At 43.1% G+C, this 12,531-nt stretch overlaps 1 protein-coding gene across 4 annotated transcripts in view; it reads left to right on the top strand.

Moving 5' to 3' along the window:
- Nucleotides 1–12,531, top strand: part of CDHR1 (cadherin related family member 1) — a 118,681-nt gene that overhangs the window by 42,796 nt on the left and 63,354 nt on the right. For 3 of the 4 annotated variants that reach the window (XM_019502291.1, XM_019502288.1, XM_019502290.1), the window contains exons 7-9: nucleotides 1,773–1,889; nucleotides 3,120–3,263; nucleotides 9,852–9,930. In XM_019502291.1, the coding sequence (XP_019357836.1) occupies nucleotides 1,773–1,889; nucleotides 3,120–3,263; nucleotides 9,852–9,930 (340 nt within the window). The remainder of the gene's footprint in view (nucleotides 1–1,772; nucleotides 1,890–3,119; nucleotides 3,264–9,851; nucleotides 9,931–12,531) is intronic. The other variant, XM_019502289.1, reaches the window with a different exon arrangement.

Here is a 12,531-nt window from a genome sequence, read left to right as displayed (position 1 = left end):
AGAAACCCTATACAAACATTGATCTTATTGCAAAGGGAATCGTTTTAAATCCAGTTTCACTTACAGATTTTCTCTGCAGTTCCTGCAAGTCATGCAGATTAAGTCAGTACATAAAAACCCACTTATCCTGCAGAAAATCAGTCTTAATTTTATTTCTATTATCATTTTTTGTCCTGTACTTTGCCAATGTTTCCCACTTTTGTGACAAGTGACCTGTATTTTCTCCTTATCAACAAGCAAACAACAGTCAATAAGTTGCATTAATATCATACATAATCACCCATTGAACAGATACATTGTATACAGAGCACTGTTATCATAACTTGATAGTTTTTACAGGCAGAACTAATATTTGATAGCAGGTATGACCAAGGTGATTATTATTAAAATTTCATGTAGGCATGTGTTTGGAATTGCTTGTTAATAACTTAAACTTTCACCTTTGTGGCAGAAATGTCCAGATTTGGATTGTGCCTCAAGAAAATGTCTAAGGTTTGAGTAAAATTGGTTTAGTCATTTTATTTTTAATAGTAGGGGGATGAAAAATATGTACTTTCCCATTATACAACATTGGTATTACCTTAATCCTGCATGCAGTCACATCAAATTGAAATCAAAAGTTGAAGTTTGGCATGCATATATTCTTATTATAATGAAATGCCATGGTGTTTTTGAGTTGCACAAGTGCAATTGATTTTTGCAATCATGTTTTCATTAAGCTCATAAATTGTGCTGCTGAGGAAAGGCTCTGACATACATGCATGCGTGGCTGCCTAGTCCATGTAGCAAAAATTCTACTTGAAATGTACACTGGTCAGAAGAATGACTCCACAAGAACTTTTGACTCCATGTCTAATTGCTCCTAAGTTTTGTGGAACAGGGTCTCTCTTTTCTATAGCTTTTTTACAGGGTATGTGTTAGACCAGGGGTCAGTAACCTATGGCCTGAAGGCCAAATCAGCCTACTGAGCAATGTTATCCAGTCCACAAAACTAGGACATTGGTAGCAGTTCAGTGGTGGAGGAAGCATTGGTGTGGTTGATATTTGGGGAAAAAAGTGTATTGACAGCATTTCAGTGGTGGCACTAGGCAGTGGGGGAAATAGCAGCAGCAGCCAGATCCCAAGTGGTGGCCCACATTTGGACTAAGTTGCATTCATTTGGCACACAGCTCCTAAAAGGTTGATGATCCCTCTTTTGAACTGTTCCAGTAGTAGTGTCCATGCAAATACACCAAGACGATTTGGGTGCCCAATGTGAGACACCTTAAAGGGTTCTGATTTTCAGACACTTTCAGAGCACTCAACAGTTTATGAAAATCAGAACCCATTTAAATGCCTCAATTTGGACATCCAAAAAATCCCTAGTTGCTTTTGAAAGTCTGGTAGAGTTCTGAACTAAGTCCTGAAAAGGGGCACAAAATTTTTTGTGCATTTTTCCCCATCTTTTTTTTTCTGTTAAAAAAATCTATGGTAATTCTATTGAATGAAGTAAACTAACAGAATATTAAGGTTGCAAAATGAAACACTAAAAGGTCAGGAAATGTCTAAGTTACATTTGTGACTTATTTTAAATAATGAGAAAATTGTAGTATGTTCATGAATTGTTCATAAACACATAGAAGTGAAATTCATTAACTAAATTATGATATATTTCCCTCCCAACCCTATCATTATTCTAGTCTTTCCCTTGAGCAGATAAAGTAAAATTTAAGTCCCAACAGCAATCTTGTTTCTATGCCTCAAATCTTTCACTACCTTTTTTTTTCTTCCAGAACATCCATACTAATAAATTTACAATTGACCGGCACAGTGGTGTTCTTCGCATCAAAAGAGGGGTTACCCTGGACTATGAAAAATCAAGGACTCATTTTGTTACCGTTGTTGCAAAGGTATCAAGCTCTTTCCTGAGAGAAGATACTGAGAAGAGGAAGGGCTGCAACTATGCAAAGCTGTATTTAGAATGCTGCAAAAGTCTAGAGCCAGCATTCCACACCGCCCTCTTCGGTGCGAATTAGACCCAGATGAATGTGGTTCCTGGCCTACCCTCGTTCTGGCCAATGTGCAACAATCAGCTGAGTGTTGCCTGTGGGCATTGTCTACCACTATTAAGGCATGAAGCAACATATAAGTGTTGAAATTCAACTATCTTAGCACAGGATGGAAGTGACACTTCTGTTCTTCAGAAACTTACTTTCCCAGTTTTCCTTGTTACAATGAAGATGCTAAAATGTACCCACTTCTTTAATTTCCAGCAAAATTATTTATTTGTAGCCAGAGCTTGGAGGCAGTAGAAGTTAAAAGCTTGAGTCCTCTCTCTAATTGGCTCTTGTATGTCAGGAACACAGAGCTAATGGTACCACAATCCACAAAGATCATTTATACATTGTAGCCATTTAAGAGCTGCTGGCTTTGTGCTCTCCTACACTTCTGATTATATCAGAAGAGAATTCCTAGGAGACTTTGATCACATGCTCTGTTTGAGCCTTCCCTAGCAATGCTACTTGAAGTGGTGTATTCTTTCTATTATGTTAGATCTATGTTTAGAATAAAAAGCTATACATCCTCTTGGCCAATTTTTGCTTCTTTTTCTAACTCTCCCTTTTTCTGAAAGCCCTGGAATTTTCTGCCCTAGGTGGTGTTGATACACAGGATATCAAATACAAAATGATATGATTCTTTGTAGTGACCTAACCATTTCTTAATGTTAAAATGACTCCAGAGAGAGTCAGGCTGTCCCTCTAATCAGAAAGGGAACAAAACAAGCTGAAAATAGCAGAAACAAAACAGAGCAGAGTTTATTGTAACAGTTGGCATTAGCTGATTGGTTCTAATATCATTTCTCTGTTTCCACATAGTATTGACCTGAAAAATTACCATTTTCTTGCTAAGGACATATGAAATAAACACACACACACCCTCCTGCCCGCAATCCTTGCTTCTGATTCTCATGCATCTGTTCTTCTATTTGTTGATAGAGATATAATAGCTTATAATAGCCTTAGGAATGAACAGTGAAGGCTAATCAGAGACGTGTGTGGTATTGTAAACTGATAAGTCTACAATCAAGGGGTCTCAGGCAAATTTCAACACTGTGATTTTTACAATGTGTTTTCTTTCAGGATGGTGGTGGGAAGCTCCGAGGAAACAACAAGGTGTTTTCAGCAACAACTACAGTTACTATCAATGTGGAAGATGTTCAAGATACCCCTCCCATGTTCATTGGGACTCCCTACTATGGATATGTCTATGAGGATACCCTGGCCGTGAGTATCACTATCTTTCACCTTTTGGAGAACCAAGAAATAAACACATTCACTATTAAAGCATTGGGTTAAGTTTAGATAGTAGTTTATGGCACTAACTTTACATTACTAAAGACCCAGATCCAAATTTCTGACTTGAGCCTTAACAGAAAAGACTATGGTAAATCTCAAGCTAGTACTTCTTTCATAGACTTCATGGACATTTGGACTCGAAGGGACCCCGGAGAATCATCGAGTCCAGCCCCCTGCCCCAGGGGCAGGAAGTCAGCAGGGATCATAGGATCCCAGCAAGATAACCATCCAACGGTGTCTTGAAGGCATTCAAAGTGGGTGCTTGAACCACCTCCGGTGGCAGTCTATTCCAAAACTTGGGGGCTCGGACAGTGAAAAAGTTCTTTCTTATGTCCAGCCTGAATCAGTCATGGTGGAGTCTGTGACTGTTTGATCTTGTCATCCCTTGGGGCGCTCTGGTGAACAGACGTTTCCCCAGATTCTGATGAGCACCCCTGATAAATTTATAGGTGGCCACCAGATCACCCCTTTTCCAGGCTGAAGAGCCCCATAACTCTCAGCCTCTCATCATAAGGTCTGTTTTCCTGCCCTATGATCATGCGTGTGGCTCTCCTCTGCACCCTCTCAAGTTTCTCCACATCCTTTTTGAATTGTGGAGCCCAAAACTGGACACAGTACTCCAGCTGCGGCCTCACCAAGGCTGAGTACAACGGGAGAATGACGTCCTGGGATTTGCTCGAGAAGCATCTATGGATGCAAGCCAGAGTTTTGCTCGCTTTACTAGCTGCAGCATCACATTGAAGGCTCATGTTCATCTTGTGGTCAATCATGACCCCCAAGTCCCTTTCATCTGTAGTGCTAACCAGCGTAGCACTGCTAAGCCTATAAGCATGCTGCAGGTTTTTCCTCCCAAGGTGGAGAACCTTGCATTTGCCAGTGTTGAACACCATCAGATTCTCATCCGCCCATTTCATAAGCCTGTCAAGATCCTCCTGGATCACCCTCCTGTCCTCAGGTGTGGATGCTTTACCCCAGAGTTTGGTGTCGTCAACAAACTTGGCCAGTCCGCTTCTGACACCAATGTTCACATCATTGATGAAGATGGTTAAATAGTATAGGCCCTAGGACAGAGCCTTGAGGGACCCCACTGGTCACAGCGCACCAAGACGATTGGCTCCCATCGATCACCACCCTCTGGGTCCTACCATGGAGCCAATTCCCCATCCAGTGAATCATGGTGAGGTTGAGGCCACAGTTAGCCAGTTTAGCCAAGAGGTGATCGTGGGATAACAGATAAAAGGCTTTTTTAAAGTCAAGATATACAACATTGATCTCTTCCCCCTTGTCCACGTGATATATCACCTGGTCATAAAAGGAAATGAGATTGGTCAGACAAGACCTTCCCACAACAAACCCATCCATGCTGAGTATCTCTCAGGATATTTTCTTCAGCTAGTCTGTTAAGCATGGCCTCTTTGATAATCTTTTCCAAGACCTTCCCCAGGATAGAGGTCAGGCTGATGGGCCTGTAGTTTGCTGGATCTACTTTCCTCCCTTTCTTGAAGATAGGCATGACATTGGCCCTCTTCCAATCATCTGGCACTTCACCAGAGTGCCAAGAGCTCTCAAAGATTCGTGCCAGGGGATGAGCTATGATGCTCACCAGCTCCCTGAGTACCCTTGGGTGTAACCCATCAGGGCCGGCTGACTTGAAGGTATCCAGCCTCTCAAGGTGTTCCTTGACAAGGTCAGCTTCGATGGAGGGCAAGAAATCTCCCTCACCCAGGCCTCCCTGAACCATAGTGGGCAGGACCATCCCATAAGACTGGTGAAAAACTGACGCAAAATGCCCATTTAGCAAATTTGCTTTTTCCTGGGCGTCAGTTGTCAGTTGCCCCATCTGATTTAGCAGGGGTCCAATGTCACCCTTGCTTTTCCTCCATCTCCCCACCTATCTAAAAAAGGACTTTTTATTTTCCTTGATATTTGTAGCTAGCTGGAATTCCATCTCAGCCTTGGCTTTCCTGATTTGCTCTCTGCAGGTCCGGACCAGAGCAGAGTATTCCTCCTTTGTGGCAGTTCCAGTCCTCCATCCTTTGCAGGTCTTCCTTTTAAGATGCAGGAGGTCTGCCAGTTCCCTGGAGAGCCAAGGGCGCTGATGTGCGCTTTTGCTGCCTTTCCGCTGAGACGGGATGGACTTTGCTTGCGCATCCAGGATTGCTCCCTTGAGGAGCAACCACTTATCCTGAACTACCCTCACCATTGGGTTGTGGCCTTTTAGGGCCTCTCTGACAAGCCTCCCTAGCTTGTCAAAGTCAGCTTTCCTGAAGTCGAGGACTTCTGTATTACTGACTGACTTGCCAGCTTTACAGCAGATGGTGAAGGTGATCAGCTCATGGTCACTGTCACCCAGCTTCCCTTCGATCGTTAGGTCACTGATTGGGTCATCCCCGGTTGCCAGTATAAGGTCAAGCAGCGCTTTACCTCTTGTCAGCCTGTAGACTTCCTGCGTCAGACAGAGGTCCACACATGAGAGAAAGCTTTGCGACCACTCAGATTTGGCCAAGCACTCCTCCCACGAGATGCCTAGGTAGTTAAAGTCTCCCATGACAACCATACACTGGGATTGTGTGACCTCAGCCAATTCCCTGGTGAACTCCTGGTCAAGGTCTTGACTCTGGGTAGGGGGTCTGTAGTAGACCCCCACCATAGTATCCCCTGTGCTGTGTTCCCCACAGATTTTAACCCAAAGGGTCTTAAGTCATCCACCATGGGTGCCAATGTTGGCTTGCAGGGACACGTAGCTTTCCTTGGCATAGCTATGCCCCCGCCCCTTTTGTCCACTCAATCCCTCCTGTACAGGGTATAGCCATCTATACCCATGGTCCAGTCATGGGTGGAGTCCCACCAGGTCTCCGTTATCCCAATGACGTTATAGTTATTTGCATTTAGCAGGAGAAGAAGTTTCTGCTGTTAACTTGATGTCCAATCAAGTCTCCTGCTAACTTTATGTTCAATCACCACTCTCCAAAATGAAAGGTATTTTTGCCCTTTGATCTCACAGTGAGTAGAACTATCCATTACTGGGATTCAAAGAGCTGCTGTAAGAGAACTCAAATGAGCTACCCCATTCACCTGACCACTCAGCACAAGTGATACAGAAGACTCTGGGCATATCAATAAACAGAAATATTTGGTCTTGGCCTTTACTTACCAGCCTTTATTTGGCCTTTACTTACTAGCTCACATGTCAGTGAGCTATCAGCTAGCTCTGTAGAATATCACCAGGGAGGTGATACTTCCCCTCTGTGCGGCACTGGGAAGGCCACAGCTGGAGTAGTGTGTCCAGTTTTGGGTGCCACACTTCAAGAGGGATGTGGATAACCTTGAGAGAGTTCAGAGGAGGGCCACTCATATGGTTAGGGGCCTCCAGGTAAGGCCCTACAAGGAGAGATTGAGGGACCTGAATCTCTTCAGCCTCTGCAAGAGAAGTCTGAGGTAATCTTGTGGCCATCTACAACTTCATGAGGGGGGAACAGCAAGGGATAGGAGATGCTCTGTTTACCAGGGCACCCCTTGGAGTAACTAGAAGTAATGGCCACAAACTGACAGAGACCAGATTTGGGTTAGACATCAGGAAGAACTTCTTTATGGTAAGGGTTGCCAGAATCTGGAATGGGCTTCCAAGAGAGATGGTGTTCTCCCCTATCTTGGATGTCTTCAAGAGAAGACTGGACAAGCACCTAGCTGGGGTCATCTGACCCCAGTGCTCTTTCCTGCCAGGGGCAGGGGGTGAGACTAGATGATCTGCTGATGTCCCTTCTGACCCTAATATCTACAAATATTAGCTAGGGAAGACTCTATGATTCTGCTACCCTATTGCCCATTATGCCATAAGGTCCCAAGTACAACCTTCCCTGGAGTCACTATGAAGGTAGTATCTCTGACATCTAATATTGTGGGAACTTCTCTGATAAATGGTGACAAAGGAGACAGGGGCTATGCGACTGTCACAGCTCTAAAGCTACCAGACTGTCAAGGATACGCTGTCAGGGCGACAACCAGGAGGTGATCAGCCATGTACTCAATCAACTTCTGGGTTTCCTCCACAAGCTTTTTTTGTAAAGTCTGCCTTCAGCCCACAGAATAATATTGACACTTTCTGTAGACATTTATTCACGTTTCATGTATGAATATCCTGTTCATCAGTTTGGTAAATTAAATGACTTTTTGAGGTTGGTGTTTGCCAGCATATATATTGTATGTTCTGACAATGCTGTTGCTCTGACAGAAAGCTGTCCTTATTTGAAATAAGTAGTGGTCATCATGAAAACATTCCCACTTGTTCTCTGCAAGTAATTAACATTCTCTCAGTGTTCCCCATACAAAAATATTGACTGGCATTTTCAAAGGGGTTAGATTATAAGAGCTTTGCATATTTTGCTGAACACTTGTATTCTGGATTATTCTCCTGGATGCAGTAGAACTATGTCTGTGAATAAACATTATTAATAGTAACAAATTTGGAATAATGTAGCCCAGGGTGATGCTTGTTAGGAAAAAGGAAAGCCCATAAAGCTTTTAAAGACAACAACGAATTTTCATCAGGATTTTACACTTATGAGATTTCAGAGTACTTACAAGGAATGTTGCCATATGACGCCCTAATTTGTTTCTACTCTATCTCAATTTAATTGGAAAGAACAAAAATGATGAAGTAACCTTCTAGAAACTGTCTGTTTCTTGGCAAACTAAAAGGCAAAAAAACACATTGCAATTCCAAAACATGGAAATTTTTAAAAGTTACTGAACTGTATGTTTTGCTGTTTACATGAGCTGCGTGATATTTGCAGGATCAATGTAGAGGTCTTATTCTGCAACATGCTAGGCTCCTTCACCTCATTTAGTATCAGTAAAAGTGGAGAAAAGACTTCATAAATCAGGCTGTGATCAAGGAGTTATAAGAACTGGAAGTTAGTCCCATTATATGAACGGTATGTCTGTATGAGAAGAGGACAGAAGAAACAGAGGTAGCTTCTTCGGATTAAAATTAGATGTGGAAATGGGCCAGAATCTTAAATTAAAGTTCTCCTAGGCTTTTGGATAGTATGGCATAATGGAAATTTTAGTTCACATCTGAATTTTGCAAATGGCTCTAGTTTGCAATAAGCCAAACTAAAACCTTCCAGTTGAATACTCCTAAACCCTGCTTAAGTATCCTGTATCCAAATGTTGTGGTTTGAGCCTATCTCTTCTTATTGTTTTCCAGGTTCTTTCTGGCCACTTCCATGGTTTGTTTTCCCACATAAAGTAAAAGGAATGATACCTTAAAACCCTCACAGAGGGTTTAATCTCTATTTCAGGCTAATGGAGTCAGTATTGCCACTGAAATGCTCATGTGGGCAGCTCTCTGCTCATCAGAAACCCCACAGGGGAGCAGATCAGTATTCTCATTATTTATTCTCATTGGTTATAGAAAGCTGCACAAGGTAGAGTAGATGGGTAGCTGTTAGTTGGGCAAATAACACAGTATATCATCAGGAGCAACACTGGGACTGTTGTGGGCCAATATTTCACTTTGGACCAACTTCATATTCCACATATCAACAAAGGTTGTGCCTGTCTTACATTATGCTGACATTAAGCTGATCAGGGTAGGTATTAGATAACGAATCTCTTTGCTGACAGTGCTGCAAAATGAATGTTCACATCTGGGGGGGGGGGAAGAGGAGGAGGAAAGAAACAGAACACAGTGCAACTTTGCTAGATTCAACCATTATAAACAATAGGAAAAAAGCGTCAACTAGACTTTGCATCAAACAGTAGCAGCAGCTGATTTCCCAAGTACAGGCCACCCTCTGTTCAAGTTAATAATTAGGAAATCTGTAGGCACTGCTCAGTCAAACCAGAGTCTGATTTGGCCTTAGCCAGCTACTTAGGCTGGCCACCTACCTAAGGCCATGAGCCGCACAGCATTCCACCTTGATAAAGAGCTGTCCTAAGCAAAGGTTCAGTAATCCAGAAGTATCTCAGTCCTGTCTCTCCCAGGAGACAGAACTTCTAAACTTAACTGCTAGCCAAGCTTCACATTTCCCTTGGAAGATTTATCCTGCTCAAAATATCAGACTTCGAATCATGAGCAGCTGTGATGTCAACCTGCATTGCTGAATGGAAAGTGTATATAGGTACTGACACTGATTTTTGCTTCCTATCACAACTCACTGAAAGAATCAGCACCTGCACTACAGCACATGAATAAGCAACTGGGAGATTTACAGGAAGAAGAATGGAGGAAAGGGGCACAAAAGCCGAGTGCCTGGTCCTGAAACCTAATCCTGGGCCCTCCAAAGAGTTGTAGCTGTACCAAGCAAATGGCCTGCCCAAAGTCAAGCTGTGATTTTCAAGCTAAGAAGTATGAGTCCCTGCCATATTCCTAATGCAACCACAGCAAGAGCATCTATCACCCTGTTGGGGAGAGCAGGGGGGCTGGCTGAAGTGGATTTTATTAATATGCAGTAGAAATTTCAGTATTCTTTGATCTCACTACATAGACTGTAATTCCCCATTCTTCCCTAGGGCTCTGAGGTACTAACTGTTATTGCTCTTGACGGTGACAGAGGAAAGCCTAACAATATTCATTACAGTCTTGTGAACGGTGAGTAGACTAAGTTGGTATGAAATCCTAAGGAACGTCAAAGGTAGATGTAACATTAAATTAAAATGTGGTGTGCTAGAGTCTAATAAAGTCTAAAGAAAACTGTCATAAAATAGTGCCAGACACCTGAAACTATTCCTAGTCCCTGTCTACCTGCAAGCAGCAAAGCGATGATTCATTGACCTTTAGTATTTTCTTCATGGAGCTGCACTTCTCATCTTCGAACCATTAATAATACTTATTTTTTATTTGTTAAGCACCATAGTATACTTGGCATTTGACAAGATATAAAGGAAGGCATGGTCCCACTATTAAGGGACTTCCCTGCCTAAGTTGGTAGACAAAGGAAGACAGTGAGCATATCAGGGAACAGTGCATATTGTGATGAAAATTCTTTAAAGCATAGGTCAACATTTGTAAGCCTTATGCGTGGAATGGGCATTCATGTATAAGGAGAGGCTTCATGCTCACCATACTGGAATAAGCAGGATGTTTTAGGTAGAAAAAGTTTTCCATCAACTGTCCTGAGAAGTTCTTAAACATTTGTGCATGTCTTTAATATCTGAAATCTGAGGAGGTTTCAGAACCTGGTACCAGTTACAAAAGAGGTCAACAGATAGTAACGAGAACCATGTTCACCTGATGAGTCAAATAGGTGGTGGTTGGATCTGGTGGCAGAAAGTGGTATAAAGGGCAGCCACCGATAAGGCAAGGTATGGAGAGACGTGATGACATTTAATTCTGCTAGAAAGTTGTCTTCTGTGCTTTACCCCTAAATGGGAGAGAATGGAAGATACCTTCTGCTTAAATGGGGATAAAAGGGCAAATAATGGGGCAGGGACAAGCAGGGAAGGGGAAACAGAAAGAATACAGGGGGAAGGAAAGATAGAGAATGAAAAGAAAAATTGGGAGGAAATGTTATTGACAATGGGGAAAGAGAGAGGATGTTGGCATGGGACAAGAATAAAAGGAAGGAGATGGTGCAGGGAAAATGTGAGGGAGAGATAAATTAATAGGGCTGTGTGAAATTTCTCTGGCAGTTTCATTTCAATGCTGTTTCGACTCGTTTCGAGCTTGAAACAGCAACATCAAAATGAAACAGAGAACTTTGAAACAGCCTTGAAAAGAAACAAGGCATGTCAAAACGTTTTGAAAATTTCAAAACATTTCGAGTTTTGAAGCTCAAGCTGGGCTTGCCTACAGGGAAACAGAAAGTAAAGTAAGGAGAGGGAGGGGGAAGAGGGGGGAAGCAGGGAGAAGCAGTGCTCTCATTATTGACTGTGTAGCTGGCCAGTGACTTTCATTCTTTCCTGAGATCCCTTTCAATCCCAGTGCTCAGGGGGAGGGATGGAAACTCTGCAAAGAAGGCAGCATTGTTTGAACTGCCCTGCTTTCTGCCTTGGTGTCAGTTGAGTAAGGGTGCACCTTAACACACACACACACTGTCACGCACCCATGTCACGAGTTTTGCCTGTCAGCAGCTAGAGGTGCAGGGGGAGTCTGGGTTCTGGGGCTCTGCACCTCTAGCTGCTGACAGGTAAAACTTATGACATTGGATGCTTGTGGGACTGTGTGTGTCTTGGGGCACAGGGGGGTGAAAACTGCAGGCCTACTAGCCCCTGCTGTGGCCACAAAGCCTGCCAGCTCTCAAGGAGATGGGTGCAGGGCCCCAGAACCCAGACTCCCCCTGCATCTATCTCCTTGAGAGCTGGCAGGCTTTGTGGCCACAGCAGGGGCTAGTAGGCCTGCAGTTTTCACCCCTCTATGCCCCAAGAAACACACAGTCCCACAAGTACCCAATGTCACGAGTTTTGCCTATCAGCAGCCAAAGGTGCAGGGCCCCAGAACCCAGAAGCCCCAACACATATTTCCTTGAAACTTGGCAGGCTTTGTGGCCTTATCAGGGGCTAGCACACCTGCAGTTTTCACCCTGCTGCGCCTTAACACACACAGTGTCACCCATGTCACGAGTTTTGCTTGTCTGCAGCTTGAGGTGCAGTTTCCCCCCAAACCTCTGTACCTCTCTCCTTGAAACTTGGCAGGCTTTGTGGCCTCAGAAGGGGCTAGCATGCTTGCAGTTTTGACCCCACTGTAGCTTAACACATACATGTGACATGAGTTTTTTGCTTTCAAGACTTTGTGCAGTTTCCCTGAAACTCCTGCACCTATCTCCTTGAAACTTGGCAGGCTACTATTCCTGCAAGTTTCATCCAAATCAGGCCAGAAATGACAAAGTTATAGGCTGTTTCAAGCTTCCCCATGATAGACTATGGGTGAAACATCAAAACAGCGAAACTCTTTTGGCGAAACAAAATTGAACAGCAGCTTCAAGTCAAAATGAAATTCAAAATGAAATGCTGTTCCATCAAAATGCAAGTCAAAATGGAATGGTGCCATTTCACACAGTCCTATAAATTAGGGCAGAAAGATATGGGCTTGATAAAGAGAAAGAAAAATGTGAGAGACGTGTGGTTATGGAAAGGAAAATGAGTCATTAAAATATAGAAAAAGGAAATAAACTGGTTTAAAGAGAAATATTAAGGATCGGAGAGAAGAGAGAACAGAGCACAGGTAGCACCAGGATGTAAACGCAACTTCAAG

Source organism: Gavialis gangeticus, unplaced genomic scaffold (genome assembly GCF_001723915.1).
Source record: "Gavialis gangeticus isolate Ggan-Ray unplaced genomic scaffold, GavGan_comp1, whole genome shotgun sequence".
NCBI lineage: Eukaryota > Metazoa > Chordata > Crocodylia > Gavialidae > Gavialis > Gavialis gangeticus.
Note: the sequence above shows the minus strand (reverse complement) of the source record. Positions and strands in the feature narration are given on the sequence as shown.